The sequence below is a fragment of the Limulus polyphemus genome, unplaced genomic scaffold (genome assembly GCF_000517525.1).
Source record: "Limulus polyphemus unplaced genomic scaffold, Limulus_polyphemus-2.1.2 Scaffold71, whole genome shotgun sequence".
Lineage (NCBI taxonomy): Eukaryota > Metazoa > Arthropoda > Merostomata > Xiphosura > Limulidae > Limulus > Limulus polyphemus.
In genome coordinates this window covers 409,950-428,574 of record NW_013665681.1, presented here as the reverse complement: position 1 = coordinate 428,574, position 18,625 = coordinate 409,950, and the positions used below count along the sequence as shown (strand labels likewise).

The window sequence follows — 18,625 nt, the reverse complement described above, 5'->3', positions numbered from 1 at the left end:
AAACGTTGTACATTTGCTGTTATGTTAAACTTATATTAAAGTTTTTCTTCATTACCCATTCAAGCCGTCTGCAGCCATTATTAGTCTCAAAATGGGTTCCTCGTCATCGAATTTAAAGACAATATATTGGGAATCTCATTTTCCTGACACTAAGGTTGTCCAAAACCAGGGTTTTAGTCTATGTGTGGTCATAGCTATTAAATTTTGCTGTGTCAGTAATATCAGACCGATTTTTAATATTGGGTTATTGTGTCCCTTATATCTGTGTGTTTCATTTTTTTCTTGTGGTCTATTAATACGTGTAAACTTCAGTAAAAAAAAGTTTTATATAACTATAAATATCGAATTATGCATTGTAGTTATGATATTACATTCTTATAACATAACTGTTATTTTTTTTTTAGCTGTTAAACTAGGGGACAGGTAGCTGGTCAACAGCACCCATAGCCAACACTAGAGCTACTCTTGTCTGAACGAATAGATATAGTTAATCGTCACTTTTATAGTGCACCCACGGCCTCAAAGTGCGGAGGGCGTTTTTGTGGCAATTGGCCGCGTAAGCTGAATCCTGGGATTCACAGTGCGAGTACGCTGACAACTGAGCCACACCCGACCTATACATTTAGTAGATAACTTTAGTTTTTTATTGTTCCCGAAATAGAAACGCTCCGTGTATCGTACACAAGTATCTCTACTATTTTAAAACTTGTCTCAGGTGTTGACATTAATATGCATCCATCACCCGAAAACACGATGAATAACACGATTACTTAGATGAAAAATGATGTCACGATTTCACATTCTCAGTATGTTATATATTTTAAATCGTAATATTTGAATTCTAAGAGTTTAAAACTGTACTAAAAAGAGTAATTAACTGCCTTAGACCTGATTTTATTTATGTTAATTATCAATACAACTGAGTACGCCTCAATAAAATGTATTTTACTTCGATTTATATTAAGTTTAATACACTCCAGTGACTCAATGACAGGTTTAACTCGTGGTTCGATCCCTGTGGTGAAAATGTTTGCCTTGTTTCCCATCAGTGTTGTTGACTTAAAAATATAAAATGTTTTATTTCTATTCATACAGTTTATGTTCTATGAAGGAAATCTTCTATCTAGTATAATACAGAGGCGTCATTTTGTTATTAGGCCTAACCTATGCAGGTATTTACAATTTTGTTGACAGTAAGCATCGTCTAACAATGATAATAAAAACGCATCTTCTAAGCTATATGTCTTAAAACAATGTTGTCATAATAGCGAAAAGAAAACACATAAAAAACTGAAGATAAACTATTATTTATGTGACATCCAGACACACGAGAAATTAAAAGTAGGGGTAGGTGAAGGATGCACTGCTGTGCCCTATTTTGGTGCTGATTCTTAACATTTGTAATCATTCCTGCATCCATGAGGTATCAATTTAATTATAATGGAAAGTAAGTAATTAGTGTGACCATCTGGAGTGTAAACGTAATGTCGTGACGAGGGCATTGACCTAATATGTATCTAATTCATGTCCTCAACATTAGGGGCGTTTTGCTATGTGCACATTGCTAAGTGGTATAATAGGATTACGTTATCAGCACCAAGGGGTGTAATGCAATGTGCTCATTGCTAGGTGGTATAATAGGATTATAGCATCACCACTAGGGGCGTTTTGCTATGTGCACGTTGCTAAGTGGTATAATATGATTAAGGAGAAATATCAGAGGCGCAATGCTATGGGCGTAATGCTAGGTGAAATTATATGAACAAGTCATCATCGCCAGAGGGCGCGTTTCTAACATTTATCTTTTTCATATTATTTCATTCCATCTATAGTCTTTGCTTTTATAATTAATTATCAAGGAAACTTTCTGAGATACTGCAGAGAAAGACAACTTTATCAGAATAATGTGCATTTATCCTACCTTTGAGGACTTGAAGAACAAACGAAATCATTAAAATAACTATGATAAGAATAAAAAGTTCTTAACAAAATATTTAATTTATTTTTCTTTTGATAAAATAAAATACACATCTTTTCTTTCAAATTTTATAAATCCAATATGTTTACTTTCTATTAATACATAATATACTTTACAATTAGGTAATTAAATTTGATACAAAAATCCTTGAAAATCTCTGTACATCCCATGATGTGATGCACCACCCGAGCGCATAACCCATTTGAACAAGGTAGCAGGAATCCCTTACACTTAGTATGTAACAGAAATAATGGATAGTAAATACAGGCATGGTTTTAAAAAAAAAGAGCTGTGTAAATATGACCTTCAAATGTTCTATAAAGTATACTTTGGGTTAATTACGTGTGCTATAAAAATCCTTGAAAATCTCATTGCATCACAATTTGTGATTTAAGATATTTGAAAAGACGTCCATTGTATTTAAGTACAGGTTGAAAAAAGCCTAGGACATGGCCTTGTCAGTTTCCTGTTAGAGAGTTATAAAAATGTCTGTATAGGATGGCAATGAAAGGTAAGGTGTATGAAGTAACTGTATCCAATTATAGAACAAAAAAATCGTTGTGTATGTATGCACTAAAATGAAAGTGTCATGTGTTTCATGAAGTATACCTTTAGGCAATTAAACATAGTATAAAAACCTTGAAAAATCTACCTAGTTTCTTTCCATCTACTGAAAGTGAAAGAGCAAACACATGCTATGAACAACAGCCAGAGTTCCTGAAGGATGAAACGTCTATCCAACGACGGTGAAGCTGGGTTAAGTGTATGTCTAATAGTGTTAACAAATAACTATATTAATTTGGTGTACTTGAATCAATAATTCTACATTTATGTCCTGTTCCTTTCCTTAACAGATATCTAATAAACGTCCCAGAGCTGAGGCATTTAATATCATCAAAACTTCGTCGAGACATGTTAAAAAATATAATGCCATGTCTATGATGTTTAATGTAGTATTCAAAGAAGACTCATTCGAACAACCTCTCACGAACCATGCATTTAATGATAGTGTACAGAACATACTGGATGAGACAACACATCATTCGAAATCCAAAGATGAAGTCAGAATCAGTATATTCTCTACACAGTTAGATAAACCAATTAGCACATGTTTAAAAGACGAGAATGTGTTTTCACCCAGCATGATACTGTTAAATATCGAAAAGGTTGATCTGAGTAAGAAATGGTTAACAGTAGATGAATCGTTTAAAACTGAAATCACAACTTTACAAATGCCTGTAGGTAGTGGTAGTCGTAAGTTCACTAATATTAAGGTTGGTCATTGGAAAAAACAGTCAGTGCTAACAATAAAGAATAGCAATAATCTCTGGTACGCCAATGCTATTATTCTAGGTTTGATATATCTCAGAAAGTCATCTAATTATAAATATATTAGCGATCAACGAAAATCACTACTTACGTGCATGACTAGTGAACTCCACGATTCATGTAATGTTCCATTTAGTCCTTGTAGAATAGAAGAGATAACGATATTTGAGCATCACCTAAAATTTCAAATACACATTGTGTCTTCAGATAAATTTAATAAAGGTTTCTACAAAGGACCGTCATATCCCGAAAAAAATTACTTTGGTTTCATGACAACCATTTCGATGTTATAATATCAATGAAGGGATTTTTTGGTGTCCATTATTACGGTTCTGATTGTGGCAAGGGGTTTAGTAACTTAAATAAACATTATTGTGTGAGTTTTTGTATTGTTCGTCACAGTAATGACTGTATAATCGATTAACCCCTCAGCTGTGCAGATTGTAACAGATTTTGTAAATCACTAGACTGTTACAACAGACACATAACTAAAAACAGAAAACAGATAGTGTTATTGTGTGACAATTTTTTTTTCAAGATAAAACATATTTCATTATCATCGACAGGACAAAATGATGTACTGCATTTCACAGATGTGGCATACTTAGTTTAGTTTACTCTGCTCTTCACTTAATTTCCTGTTTCTCAAGCTAAGCCCATATTCCTTGGCCACGAGCGGGGTGAAGGAGGATTGCTTAATCTTCGAGCACCCTTAATTAGTAATTATTTCTTCGGAAATAATTATTTTTTAAATCAAAATAACTGTCAGAAACGAACGAACGAACACACACTGACTTGAAGACGAAAGGCGGAAGACTTTTGAAACGTCATCCTCTACATTTGTAGGTTTCTACAACAGGCAGTTGCTGTCCATTTCAAACTTAGATTCATTATGAATACTCTGCCTGAACAACCTATCAAAGATTAACAGTTCATGAGTTAAGAGTCTTCTGCGCACCAGCAGTGCAACAAATACCTATATAGAATGTTAAATATGAATTCGCCACAACGGGGGCTTCGGTTTAATACTTTTATGAATGAGAATTTAAGGCATCTTTAAAGTTTGGTCCTACTAGTTTCAAAACTGTGGAAGGAGTTATCGAACAAATAATTTCAGAAACACAACATGAATTAATATATGTTTACCAAAACAAATGAAATTAGATTGATTCTGCTTCTAGCATTATTAAAATAAGCTACTAAAATTAGCTGATTATATTCGTAACATTGTGAAGACAAACTACCAAAGTTGGCTGAAACTATTCCCAGTTTTTGGAAATAAATTATCAAAGTTGACTGAGTCTATTCTTAACAATGGTGGATACTATTTATATATTGATCTTTAGAAATGCTAACCATACTGATCGAGTTATTTGAAGCATATTCTAAAGATCAATTATCCCATTCCATCAATTAATTTTTGATTTTTTGGGAAGTGGGCACATGCATGCTTCGAGAGTAACGTAGTTCCTCTGACGTTTGTAAACGTGTAGTGAGCTTAATATTTATATTCTGCAACATTATTTTGCATAGCATCAATTATCTCTATAATCTGAGGCGTAGCTAAGAAACTGATTACTACTCAGATTAATACGATTCGTGATTGGTCGGTGAGTACTGTGTGGATCAAACACAACGAAATGGACAGGCATGTGGCATTCCAATAGTCTACAAGTACACAGCTAGCATTGCTTCTATTATCCTCCACGCTTTTTCGTGAAGAAGAGTTGAAAACCAGATAAAGAAAATCCAGAATGCATGAGCTATGTAGAATATTCAATCTAAATTTAACTTATCATCTCCAGAAAAGCTTCTGTTTATTAATTTTATGGTCTAAATAACCAGTCACCATGTTTCTTCAAATGTTATCTCTTTCACTTCATTTCTTTCTATGTCTCCGCAGAGAAACATACTGTTTTTGTATTATTTCTTCTTCTTTCTATCTTCTTTTCCAAACACATTTCAATCCACTGCTACTCCTTTATTTCTCTGTGAATTGACTTGAAACTTGGTAGGGTTATATTTTAGTCTAATACGCCTAGTCCAATACGCTTAGACTCCTTTCTAATTTTTTATTTAGACCTTCTTAAGGATTTTATGAGATCAAAAGTCAATCAACTCCAAAATGTATATTTTGGGCTCCTGTGCAGTCATATTTACAGCAATCAAGATGAAAATTGGCGTACATATAAATTTTCATGCGCCCAATACATTGATGTACAGAAAAGGGTTGATTTACCCATTTTGAGTCTTTTTGAAGGGGAGGAGGTCAGAGCTTACAAAAAAGCATAATTTTTGGGGTTTTGTTCAATTACTCAGTCTTAATTGGACCGTTTTTCATGGTATTTGATTCCAAAATGCTTTTCTACAGGTCCCACACATTTATAAATAAAAGTGGTGGATTTGCCCTTTTTTTTATAATTATAGGGGGGTCAAGATGCCAAAAAATAAGCACAATTTTAGGGGTTTTTGACACTTACTCCGCCGTGTTTCGTTCACTTTTCATGGGACTTGGGACAAAGATACTTTTTAATAGTCCCAAAGAAAGAGATAGACAAATTTGGAATTTTTATATTTTGTTAACTTTTTCAGCAGTAAAGCACAATCTGGGGTTTTCGTAAACTGTTCATGCCTATTTCAACCAACTTATATGGGACTTGGTACAAATATACCTTTTTGCAGGTCTCAAGCAGCGATATAGAAAGCTTTCAATATTTCTAGTGTCAAAATTGGTCATGTTGGGATTGCGTGACGGAGACACATTGCATTCGCCCACGAACGTTGGCCTCTTTAATTTCGTTTCATTTGATAGCGAATAAAGATAGTTTACTGTTCACAATAATGGAATCTTTCACTTCACCAGTTATTTTTCTCAAACTTTAGTTATTATACCCAATATTTGCTGATGAAAAATGATTATGACACAAGTCGAAGTCAATGAAACGCGAATATTGATCGAAAACATAGAATACATCGATTTTATTATTCAATTGTCTTTCCAGAAGTTGCCATTGAATTTTCAAACGTGTAAATCATTTGAAAACTACAGAAGTAACAGATTACTTGCCTATCCTACAAAACCATGGTTTGTATGTACGTTTTTCTTATGGCAAAACCACATCGGGCTATCTGCTGTGTCCACTGAGGGGAATCGAACCCCCCTCCCCCGATTTTAACGTTGTAAATCCGTAGACTTACCGCTGTCCCAGATATCTTCCAGCTTGTAGAAACAGTACTAACTAGGTTTTTACAAATCATACTTAACCTACGATAATATTAACGAGATAGTTTTAACTGAAAGAGGACAAATTCAGAAGAGTGAAATAATGACACGAGAAGAAAATAGAAATGTGTAAAAAACGTTCATCTAATTATGTGGAACATATTCTGTTAACAACAATACAACAATAGAAATGGGTAAAAAAACGTTCACCCAATTTTGTGGAACATATTAAGTTAACAATAATACAACAAGAATATCAACTACGTAAAACTGCCTGTGGGTCAGCGCTAAGTTCCTCGACTTAAAGCGCCAGAATCCGAGGTTAAATTCCACCCGGTGGCCAAAGCGCAGATATGCATTGTGTAGCTTTGCATTAAAAAATCGTCCCAACTCAAAACTTTCCAGTTTTTTTTTCGGTTTCTAATTGTGTTCCTATGACAACAACACCTCTAGACACACTCCCACTGCAATAAACCTAATGTTTTATAAAACTGGTTAAGAAAGTGAAATTCAATACTTAAAAGAGTAAATAACACCTGATTATAAGTAACAAATAATTCTTTATTCACACAACAAGCATCAAACAGAAATAGAAGTAGAGAATATAAAACTTCTGTGGCGAGAATGTTGAAAACAAGATCTTGAAGGCTTTAAATCTAAACAAGGTTAAAAAACAACATGGTATTATATTCTAGTTTAATTTCCTTCAATTAATGCATAATAACTATAAATGAAAAACGCACTGTGGGGTTACTTATACGTATGGCAATTTAATCATTACAATTAAGTCTGCGGCACTTAACACTGAACTCATTGATAATATAATAGACGTAATATCAGGGCTTGAGTTGAAGGGGAGCAAACCGGAGCACCGTTCCTGTTCTGAGAAATTTTTGTGAAAACGCTCCTGTTGTTAGAAATTTTTATGAAAACGTTCCTGTTGTAGAATGTCCAAGGACATACATAAAGTTAAAGATAAGTTATCACAATCTTACCAATTTATATCGTTTATGTAGGCCTACTTCATTATAGGCCTACTTTGCGACATGTCATTCTTCTTCATTTGAGTTACTTTTCTGTGTCAACATACATTGTGACGTCATCAAATAATCGAAATAAGAGACTGTCGTTGCTTTTATGCACACATTTCGAAACGTCAAAAGCCTTTGGAAAGGTATGTATTATAAACAAATCCAGGATACAATGTATGCAAAAATTCAATTTATATAGCATAAGTTATGGCGGCCCCGGACCCCTGCCTCATAGGGGCTGTGAAACTGAGTTCCACTTGATAACTTTGCACAACTCAAGCCCTGTCTTATATATACATATATATATGCTATGCTCTTTATTCAATTCCGAGAAAAATAATAACAATTAAGTATACTACGAATCATGAGAACTTGGGGTTCAGAACATTAATAAGGTACGAGTTTTTCCACCACAAGTGGGAACCAAAAACTTCTCTTCAAACTCTGAAGAATATTTATTTAAAATATTCAATGAGTCGTACTCAGTCTTTGTGTTAAGCTTTTGTTTTGGTCTTAACGAGAGAAAAAAATCAGACATCTTAAATTAGCATCCTTAACGATAATTCAAACGATATTTTCAGACAGTGCCTATCTAAATGTAGTAACCTTCAAAGAGTATTGAAACAACGTTTAGATAGTGCTTGTCTTAACGTAGCAGCCTTTAGAGAGTGTTGATACTATTTTTGAACAGTGTTTGTCTTATTGTAGCATCCTTTAAAAAATATTAAGAGTATTTTTATACAGTGTTTGTCTTATTGTAGCAGCCTTTAAAAAATATTAAAAGTATTTTTATACAGTGTTTGTCTTATTGTAGCAGCCTTTAAAAATAATAAGATTATTTTTATACAGTGTTTGTCTTATTGTAGCAGCCTTTAAAAAATATTAAAACTATTTTTATACACTGCTTGGCTTAATATAGTAGCCTCAACAAGAACTGAGACAACCTATGAGCAGCGCTTGTCTTAATTTAGCAGCCTTCGAGGATGTTAAAACATTACAGTCTTAGTTTAGCTATGTTGTATGTTAGTCATTACACCTGGATCGTGTTAACGTATGTTTTTAACTCTGTTGGTTTAAGTCTTTATATAATCTGAGTTTTAGAATGCTTAAGATCTCGTCATTTTGGGTTCTTGTGATTATTTGAAGTTGCTGAAGGCTGAACAGCGGCCAGACTTAATCAAATAAGTTCTGCCATTTTAATGCCACGTATTGGTTTAATGTCATATAAGGTGTGTGTCGCATTAGTTTGTGTTATATAAGGTGTGTTCGCATTTCAGAATACCAGTTTTCCTAACTATGGAATGGAAATAAGTCTATCTTTTCGTGAAACTAAATTTCTAGATTCAACTATTGCAATGATAATGAGCTAGTTGTCTTCAAAACATTTCTTCAAGGCTTGTAAAATATGTCATGTGTTTCAGGTTTAACTTTTAGTTTATTCAAAGTGTTTGAAAAAGAACAGATACGTTACTCTATATTTAAACCGATGAATAAGATAAAGAAATTAGCACTTTTTCATCTTCAAATTGGTTACCTCTAAGTTTTTCTTATGACAGCAATATAGGTACGTATTGATTACTACAAGCTCCAAATTGCCACTGATTAATAAAAGGGATGAAATAGCCACGTTTACTACTTGATCTTTAACAGAGTAAAACATACATAATCAATTTGGATTAAGGGGTGTTTGACAAGTTGTTTGTAAAACACCCCTTTACCGTATCTAATAATTAGAATTTTCAGAAAGTTATCAAACATTTTGACAATCTCGAGCCATTAATCCTGCCCTGTCCGTTTGAAAATGTTGACAAAGATAAGTTATTAGATTGCATATTAATTAGTTGAGGTGATATCCTCGAGCCAAAATCAAAGCTTCCTTCAAAGGATGTAATATGCCTCCACGTGGACGGTACCCCCAATAGGGCTCCCTGGTGCCTCGGAAAGTAAAGGGTCGGCGGTTGTAATAGTTGAAACATGAACGTGGATTATCCCGGCAGAAATCTCGGCCCAAAGCCTTGACGTAGCCGTAACCCTTCTCAGTGAATTTTTTATTATTGAACCCGTATTTCAGTCCGTATCCATGAGTGAAAATCTCCCAGGGGCCCTTTCCATATTGGCCTGGAGGGTCGAACAGCGCTCGTTTATCGTATATAAGCACTGACAACTTCGGAGTAGATGGGCGGTAGTTTTCGTAGCCAGAAGCAGGATTAACGTTTAGTTCCGCCTGTGACGTCATCAAACAGCCCAGAACAGGAAGAAACTGTTGACAGGGGAATAACAAGAGAAAGCTACCTAAAGTCACGCAACAAGCATATTATATAATCTAGTAGTCTGAAAGTTAAAATTATCAATAAATAACACACAATGTTAAAATCGATACACTAATGTGGTAATAATGGTATTACCTTAAAACCGAGTTATGATAAAATAAAAAAAAGGAATGTTTAGTGTTGCCATATATTCCACGTTTAACTTTTAGTTTATTCAAAGTGTTTAAAAACAAAAAAATATTTTACATTTAAACCGATGAATAAGATAAAACAAATTTTAGGTAATACTAAAAATGATATACAATTAATGGAAAAAGTTGGAATTTATAAATTGAATGTGAATGTGAAGTATTTAGAGACAAACAAAACGTAATTTATAATATCGTTTAGTAGAACATAAAGGACGTGTAAAAAATGAAAGGACCGAAAATTCGGCTATAGCAGAACATGTACACAAAACACAACATAAGATATTATGGGGAAAACTGTGATATTGGCCCAACCAAATTGGTATTGAATTTATTAGTTTGTAATTTAGTACAAAGCTACACAATGGGCTATCTGTGCTCTGCCCACCACGGGTATCGAATCCCGGTTTCTAGCGTTGAAAGTCCGTAGACATACCGCTGTGCCACTGGGGGGTTAGCGTATTGGAGCTAATAAAATTCATGAATTATTGAATAGAGAAGAAGGTTTGGCGAGTATCTGTGTAAGAATGTAGCGGGACCTCCTCTGAGATTTATGCAGAAATGTAAACTTACACACAGGTCACATGATCTAGTTAAGTAGAAATAAAAATGACACTAAAGTCTTGCAAGTTCATTCGTGAAGATCACGTGATAAACGTTGAAACATGTAGAGTCCATATTTTAGAAACGTTTTTAATTGTCTATCGATTTTAACGTTGTGTGTTTTTTACTTATTATTTTAATGTTGTGTGTTATTTATTTATTATTTTAACATTATACACAAGTGCCAAGAAAATAATAATGTCTGAAAGATAATCTGATTTTATTTACATTTAAAGATAATGATAACATTTTTCAATTTTTACAGAATAGAGTAACATTACGTGTACATTATTTTCAAATTTTTTGAAGGAGGAAAAAAATAACATCAGACGCACCCAGGATTTAACCAACAAACCCTAATATGACCAATAGCAATTATTTTATCTTTTTTAAACGGACTACAGGCTGCCTTAATAGAAACGATCCTATCTGCCTTGTTACGAATGATATTGTAGAAATAGGACTGTTCAGTGTGAAAGGGAATGTTACTGTCTGTCTTTACAAGAATAATACTATCTACCTTAAATGGGTTCGGCATGGGCAAGTGGTTAGACTCGCAATCTGAGAGTCGCGGGTTCGAATCCCCTCCCACCAAACATGCTCGCCATTTCAGTCGTGGGGGCGTTATAAAGTGACGGTCAATCCCATTATTCGTTGGTAAAAAAGAGTAGCCCAAGAGTTGGCGGTGAGTGGTGATGACTAGCTGCCTTCCCTCTAGTATTACACTGTTAAATTAGGGAAGGAGCGCAGATAGCTCGTGCGTAGCTTTGCGCGAAATTAAAAACAAACTATCTACCTTAACAAGGTTAACGCGGAGACAATATTTCGACATTTCTTCGTTCGTCCTCATTTGGTATGTCAAAGCAGACTGTACGTTAAAAAATACAAGTCATGAAACGTTTACTAACAACGCCTTAATTCAGTGGTTAAACTATGATCAGTAGTAAGGTTTCTAAAATAATTTCATATGACGTTTAGAGCGTAATAATGCAGTCTGTTACATAATTCCATATGACGTTTAGAGTGTAATAATGCAATCTGTTATATAATTCCATATGACGTTTAGAGTGCAATAATGCAGTCTGTTATATAATTCTATATGAAGTTTAGAACGTAATAATGCAGTCTGTTATATAATTCTATATGACGTTTAGAGCGTAATAATGCAGTCTGTTATACAATTCCATATGACGTTTAGAGTGCAATAATGCAGTCTGTTATACAATTCCATATGACGTTTAGAGTGCAATAATGCAGTCTGTTATATAATTCTATATGACGTTTAGAACGTAATAATGCAGTCTGTTAGATAATTCTATATGACGTTTAGAACGTAATAATGCAGTCTGTTATATAATTTTATATGACGTTTAGAGCGTAATAATGCAGTCTGTTATATAATTTTATATGACGTTTAGAACGTAATAATGCAGTCTGTTATATCCATTGCGTCGTTGCGGAAACTAGTCGAATCTCACATGGTGCCAATTTTTCCTTCTTCAAAAAATTTCAACACTGATACTTTCGACAGAAAAGTCGATACTTGGTGTGTGAAACAAATATTCAATCTATAATCGTGGTAATAAAAAAACATAATTATTTTAGTATTTCGTGCATCTTAGCCCTGTATAGCGATTCAATAGATAAAAAAAGAAAAATCTTCCAAAGCTAAAAGTAAAGAACGCGCGGAGTTAACAAATAAATATCGAACAACTTAACGTGTAATTAATGTTTAGTTGATCAATGTTGTTGTTGTTAAGCATAAAACTACGCAAAGGGCTATCTGTGCTCTTGCCGCCACGGGTATCTAAACCCGGTTTCTAGAGATAAGTCCGCAGATATATCGCTGTGTCACTAGGGGCAGTTAATCAATGAGGTTTTTAAATTTAACTGTTATTTTGTATACGTTTTCGTAGAGTTATATCAGATAACAGCTTTTAATGTTGTGTTACAAATCAATACTAGAAATTCGAATTTGAACTTACCACAACAAACTTAAAATACGACATTACAGCGGAGCCAGAAAACGCTTCGTCTTTCCACCAGAAAAACAAACACAGGAACCCGAAAAGTCGAACAGGGTTCTCTATCTCCTCATAGCAATCCATACACAGGCTTCCTTACTCAGTTGGTTCCGGTAGTGGAGACGACATCGCCGCTAGCCACCTTTTCTTGCTTTAAACCTACTTTCACTTCTACGTAACAGAAATATTTGGTATCACTTTGATTGAATTGTTATCATTAAATATTGAAATAATGTTTACCCCAGGCAGCCTCGCGATTAGGTCGGAATTTCCATAATCACACTTTCCGCATACTGAACTAGTTGTTTTGTTTAGTATCGTAATCAATGTCACAAGCACGTGTTTGTCGCAGCATTGTGATAAGCTGAATGACCATAAGTCTGGTTTCTGTTTCCAAGCCAACTCCTATGTGTTTTATAATCCACTATAATATATAGTTGTGTATCAGTATCAAGTTTCCTGAAACGATTTCTAAACTTAGAATTGTTTTGCATAAACATTTAAAAATTGATTGTAAGTGTAGTTTACTGAGAATTTCACCAAAAATTTTCGGAAGTTTTCATTAATTTTGCTTTTAAATTTAGATTTTCGTGTCGTGGAAACGATTTAACTGCTTTATTTTATTTTTTTTCTGTCGTTTGTGATATTCTCACGTTGTGTCAATGGTTTAAGAAGAAAAATACTTAAACCGTTATAAATTACTCTTTTTGTTTTGAAATCGGAGTAAAGCTTGCCTTATGGACGTTAAACATACTGCACGTAAACAATGCACTGACTACCTAATTAATTTGCACTTATTAGTCTGCCAACACGTCTGTTAGAGTTCTGAGTCAAACCTCTGAACATTGAAAGCCAATGTTTTGTACTTGTATTACTTGAGTGTGCAAATTTTATGTAACAAAGTTTCTTTTTTTTTCGTGAAAAGCAACATGCGCATGTGCAATATCAAATCATCTACGAGCAGACTAATTACCCATGTTGTTGCTACGTTCAGTTATTATATTTTTTATGTTATACTGAATAAAAAATAATGTACGTGTAGTAGCGGGCTGTACTGCATATTTTCTGTTCCATTTAGTTTGTTTGTGTGTTGTTAATTATAATGAAAAATCTGTGCGCTACCCACCGCCAGTATCGAATCCTGATTTTTAGTACTATAAGCCCTCATACTTACCGCTGAGCCAGCGGGGGTAACTACTTTTCACATGTATATCACAGATATCTTAGTTTTCATTTCAAGTGCAACAACTACAAGTTTAACAAAACGTTGGTACATAAATGGATTAATCTTATGACAGAATCCGACATATTTCTGATGTGATAATATATTAAAATGTTAAATTACAGATATGCTTATTATAACTAAGGAAAAGTTCATATTTTCTTTTTATTTTGTGATTCAATTTATATCGTACATCGCACTATCTGCACTGTGTCCACCGTAGGTGTTAAATCCAGATTTTTAGCGTTATACGCCTTCGAATTTACCGCCGAGCCACTGGTGGACAAAATCTAGACAAGATAAATATAGTTTAACTACTATGTGTGACTAATTTTGTAGTCATATTCATTCATTTTTGACACTGCTAAAAAAGACCATATTTTATTTATTTTTATACTAGCAAAAACTCTATAAAGGACAATGTTAGATAATGCTCCCTTCCTTTTTTCTTTTGTTATTGAATTCCTAATGACCTCATTAGATGCCAATTGCTTTGTATAAGGTAATAATTTACTCACTTGACTGATTAAGTACTTGTGTCTTTAAAAATTCAAATCGAAAAGTCTATTTAAGAAAAAGTAGGAATATGTTCTATTGAGAAGGTGTTGTTTTTTTTATCCCCCTTCTCCAACAAAAATCCTGAAATAAAGTAACCAATGTACACAGTTTCCGGTTACCATATTAAAAATTGCGACACTTGAGTCAACAACTCTAGATGATGGGTGGTAGCACACACACATACACACAAACTACTGCTTCAAGTAAAAATGGTCTTAACTTGTGATATGTTGTACTGAAAATCATTACGTGAAACAGGGGTTTACAGATTCTAATATATATTACTTGCTAAATATGCAAAGTTAAATATTCTCCCTGGGTTCGATAGCAAACTAAATTCTCAGCTTTACAAACATGGATATGTCTAGACATCAGGGTTTAGAAAAATGCTGAAGAGAAACGTTTCTTGAGACTCTGACTCTGGAATTTCCTGAGAAAACCTAAATCAGAAAAGATAAAGATATCCTTCGTAAAAACTTATGTTTAGATATGTGGAAATTCTATGTTTATTTCTTATCTAAAGCTAATGACTTGTGCCCGGCATGGCCAGGTGGTTAGGGCGCTCGACTCACAATCCGCGGGTTCGAATCCCCGTCACACCAAACATGCTCGCCCTTTCAGCCGTGGGGGCATTATAATGTGACGGTCAATCTCACTATTCGTTGGTAAAAGAGTAGCCCAAGAGTTGGCGGTGGGTGGTGATCACTAGCTGCCTTCCCTCTTGTCTTACACTGCTAAATTAGGGACGGCGAGCGCAGATAGCCCTTGTGTAGCTTTGCGCAAAATTCAAATACAAACAAGCTAATGACTTGAAAAAATAGCAACGGAAAACAAACAGCAGTAAAAGAGTTTCTAAAATTTCATCAAAGTTGATGTTGTCTCTCGATAGAACAGCGGTAAGTTTACGGAATAATAAAGCAAAATTTCGGGGTTAGATTCCCCGCGGTGGACGCAGCAGGTAGTCCAATGTGGCTTTGCTCTAAAACAAACAAACAAATAGTTGAATGTTTTTTCTTTGAGTCCGTGTGATCGAGTTGATAAGTGTCGTTTAAAACATCAATCCGTAATAACGTACTTTTTACTCAATTGGAGAATATAAAAAGCTAATGTTGGAAAGATTTTTGTCATAAGAATGTTTCATTAAAGCATGTACATGGGTTTTGATCTAAACGTATTTATCTATCTACCCACATGTATATTTATTGTTTACCTCAGCCACCGAAGGTGACGGAGGTTATGTTTCTCCCCTGTCTGCAAGATTTCTTGGAAACGGCTGAACTGATTTGGATTAAAGTTGGTATACATTTGGACTATGACCCAGGTTAGAAATAATTAGCTTTTGGAGAGTTAAGGTCACAGCAAAGTCACGAAAATAAAAAATCCCTATCTGTTAACATGGGGACCAATTTTTTACACTATTTTTGCTCTATAACTCAGTCAAAAATGATTGGACTTTGATGAAACTTAGTGGACATATGTAGAATATTATTCCTCATTGTTCTGTCAAAAATGGTCCGTGTCCGTTGATAACGAAGGGCATATGGACACATTTTGGTATTTTTTGAGAACCGAATATGATCAACGCTGCGTAGCAGAGGTATGCGCTTTACTGAGTGCCCCTCTGGTTCTAACATGTATTTGTAACTAATGCAAAATTTTTCCACATTACATTGTAACAAATACAAATATAAATGGGTCGAACGTGGCTCATTAGTTAGAGTGCCGGACTATGGATCTGCTGGCCCATCATTTGCGTCCTGTTACCGCAAACAATAACATAAAATAAAAAATGGCGTCTCACATTTTGGAGTCGTTGGTGCGTTATAAAAGTAAAGATCAAATCTCACAAATCGTTCATGCAAAAGAGGCCAAAGAGTTGGTAGTGGGTATGTTGACCACCTGCCTTCCCTATTGTCTATCAGTTCAAAATTAGCTCTTGAGATAGCCCTTGAGTAGCTTTGCGTGAATTTCCGAAAACATGCATACAAACAAATAAACATGAAAATTCTTTGTAAAAGTAATGTATATGTAAACACTACCATTTACACCGATCAAAGTGTCGTAGAGGTTTAATAAAGTCTGAGATAATACTGTGCCAAACGATTATTTCCAAATAACAAAGCAAAAAATTAACTGCATTTTCTAGCTTATATACAAAAATCGTTACTTCATCCACACCTTCTTTGCTTTTATGCATTTTTCTTTAACGATTTGAAATACCTAATACAGGATTATTTACAATAATAAAAAATAAGATGTAAAGCAATGGTAATTGACTGAAAAATAAATTTTGCACCAGAACAAAAGCTTCATAAAAGACAAATTGTGTACCAAAGCAATGGTAAAAACTAAAGCAAATCTTTAAATAAAAGGCGGTTGATGAAAGTCTAAAAAGTTAGATTTGTAAAAGTACTGTTAGAATTCTCATAAGATATTTTTAAAGGAATAGTAAAAAACTGAAAGCGAATCTTTGCATAAGAACAGTTGTGAGGAAATAAAGAAAGTGAAGACTTTTACTAAACCAATGGAAAAATTCAGCAAATGATACAAGGAATGTTATAAACAAAATATAAATACATATTATGTTGGTTTGTTTTGTATTTGTTTTAAAATGTTTATAGGCAAAGGTTATGGAACTTTAGATACACTAGCAAAAATTTAATGAATGAATAAAAATAAACCCAATCTACATGTTTTCATGCAAAAGCAGCTGAATAAAAGAGGGTTACAGTTTGGGTTGGAATCATCAGCAAGTTAGTCACTGGACCTCGTGTCTTTGAAGATTCCACAAAAGCGTAAAAACTTCTTGTAGTGGAAACTGTGGTGCAGAGTAATAATCCATAACTACGGCCGTCGTTGAAGGAATAAGAGGCTTTAAGGCCTAGGCACTTATCCTTATATCCCACAGTAGATTATGAACACACCATCCGTAGTTTATCGAAACTTGTGATATATTAGAGTAGACATTCCATTGAACAAGTAAAAGTATTTTCGTATTATTATGTTTAGTGCATTATAAAACGAATATAACACACGTTATTTGGTTGGTCTCAAAAGGAAAAGATAATTTTATTTCACTGTTACCTGGTGGTCACTTTTATTACCCACGTTGTATTAAAAGTGCTCCCCAGTGGCACAGCGGTATGTCTGTGGACATACAACGCTAGAAACCGGTGGGCAGAGCACAGATAGCCCATTGTATAGCTTTGTGCTTAATTCCAAACAAAACAAAATAAAAGTATCAAAAGAATATATATAATATGACTTCGAAAAAAGAACTTACAATAAATTTGAAGGTTTCCGCAAGATTCTGACCCACCACGGAACCTTCACTGTATCAGCGGTAAGTTTACAGACTTGAAATGCTAAAATCCGAGGTTCGATTCCTCATGATGAACAGAGTGAAGAGAGCTTGTCGTGTAGTTTTGCACAAATAAACAAATTGACCCACGTGGTTATCTACCATGTATTTTATGAGAAAGCGTTCTGCTATATTGTGGTTCTCGATAAAAGTCTTAAACCATATCACGAACCAAAATCTCTTCAAGTCACTTGGTTGATGCAGTTAAGCTCTTTGCTTACTCGTGTGCGCCGGAGCAGATCCGGCAGACCAGGCAGTAGCCAGACCAACATTTTGTCACAGTAACTGTAGAGTTTTTTTAGTTTACATTTCAAAAATTTTTTCTAGGTAAATATTTTTGTGGATCATAAAAAAGTGCTTGCAAAAGATTGATAGTAAAATTACCACAAACTTCAATCTCAGAGAACCTATTTTTCAAAATTTTCCTGGATAAACATGCCCCCCAGACCCCTCTAGAACTGGCATGCTTTGCACCCTATTCTGACTTGCCTGACCGATCCTCCACCCCTGCGTTTGTCGTTCAGATCCCACTTATAAGCCCCCCCAGTGGTACAGCGGCATGTCTGCGGACTTACAACGCTAGAATCCGAGTTTCGATACCCGTGGTAGGCAGAGCACAGATAGCCAATTGTATAGCTTTGTGCTTAATTACAAACAAACAAACCCACTTATAAACAATGCCCCCCAATGGCACAGCGGTATGTCTGCGGACTTACAACGCTAGAATCCGGGTTTCGATACCCGTGGTGGGCAGAGCACAGATAGCCCATTGTGTAGTTTTGTGCTTAATTATAAACAAATAAACAAATCTTATAAACAACGCCCCCAGTGGCACAGC

General features: G+C 34.6%; 1 protein-coding gene across 1 annotated transcript; it reads right to left on the bottom strand.

Moving 5' to 3' along the window:
* Nucleotides 1–7,070: 7,070 nt before the first annotated feature.
* LOC111087544 lies at nt 7,071–12,799 on the bottom strand. Its single transcript, XM_022394518.1, has 2 exons — nt 12,608–12,799; nt 7,071–9,821 (listed from the first exon to the last, which is right to left on the bottom strand). Exons 1-2 carry the CDS (start codon nt 12,728–12,730, stop codon nt 9,399–9,401), a joined length of 546 nt encoding a protein of 181 aa, XP_022250226.1. The 5' UTR covers nt 12,731–12,799; the 3' UTR covers nt 7,071–9,398.
* Between the last annotated feature and the right edge of the window lie 5,826 nt (nt 12,800–18,625).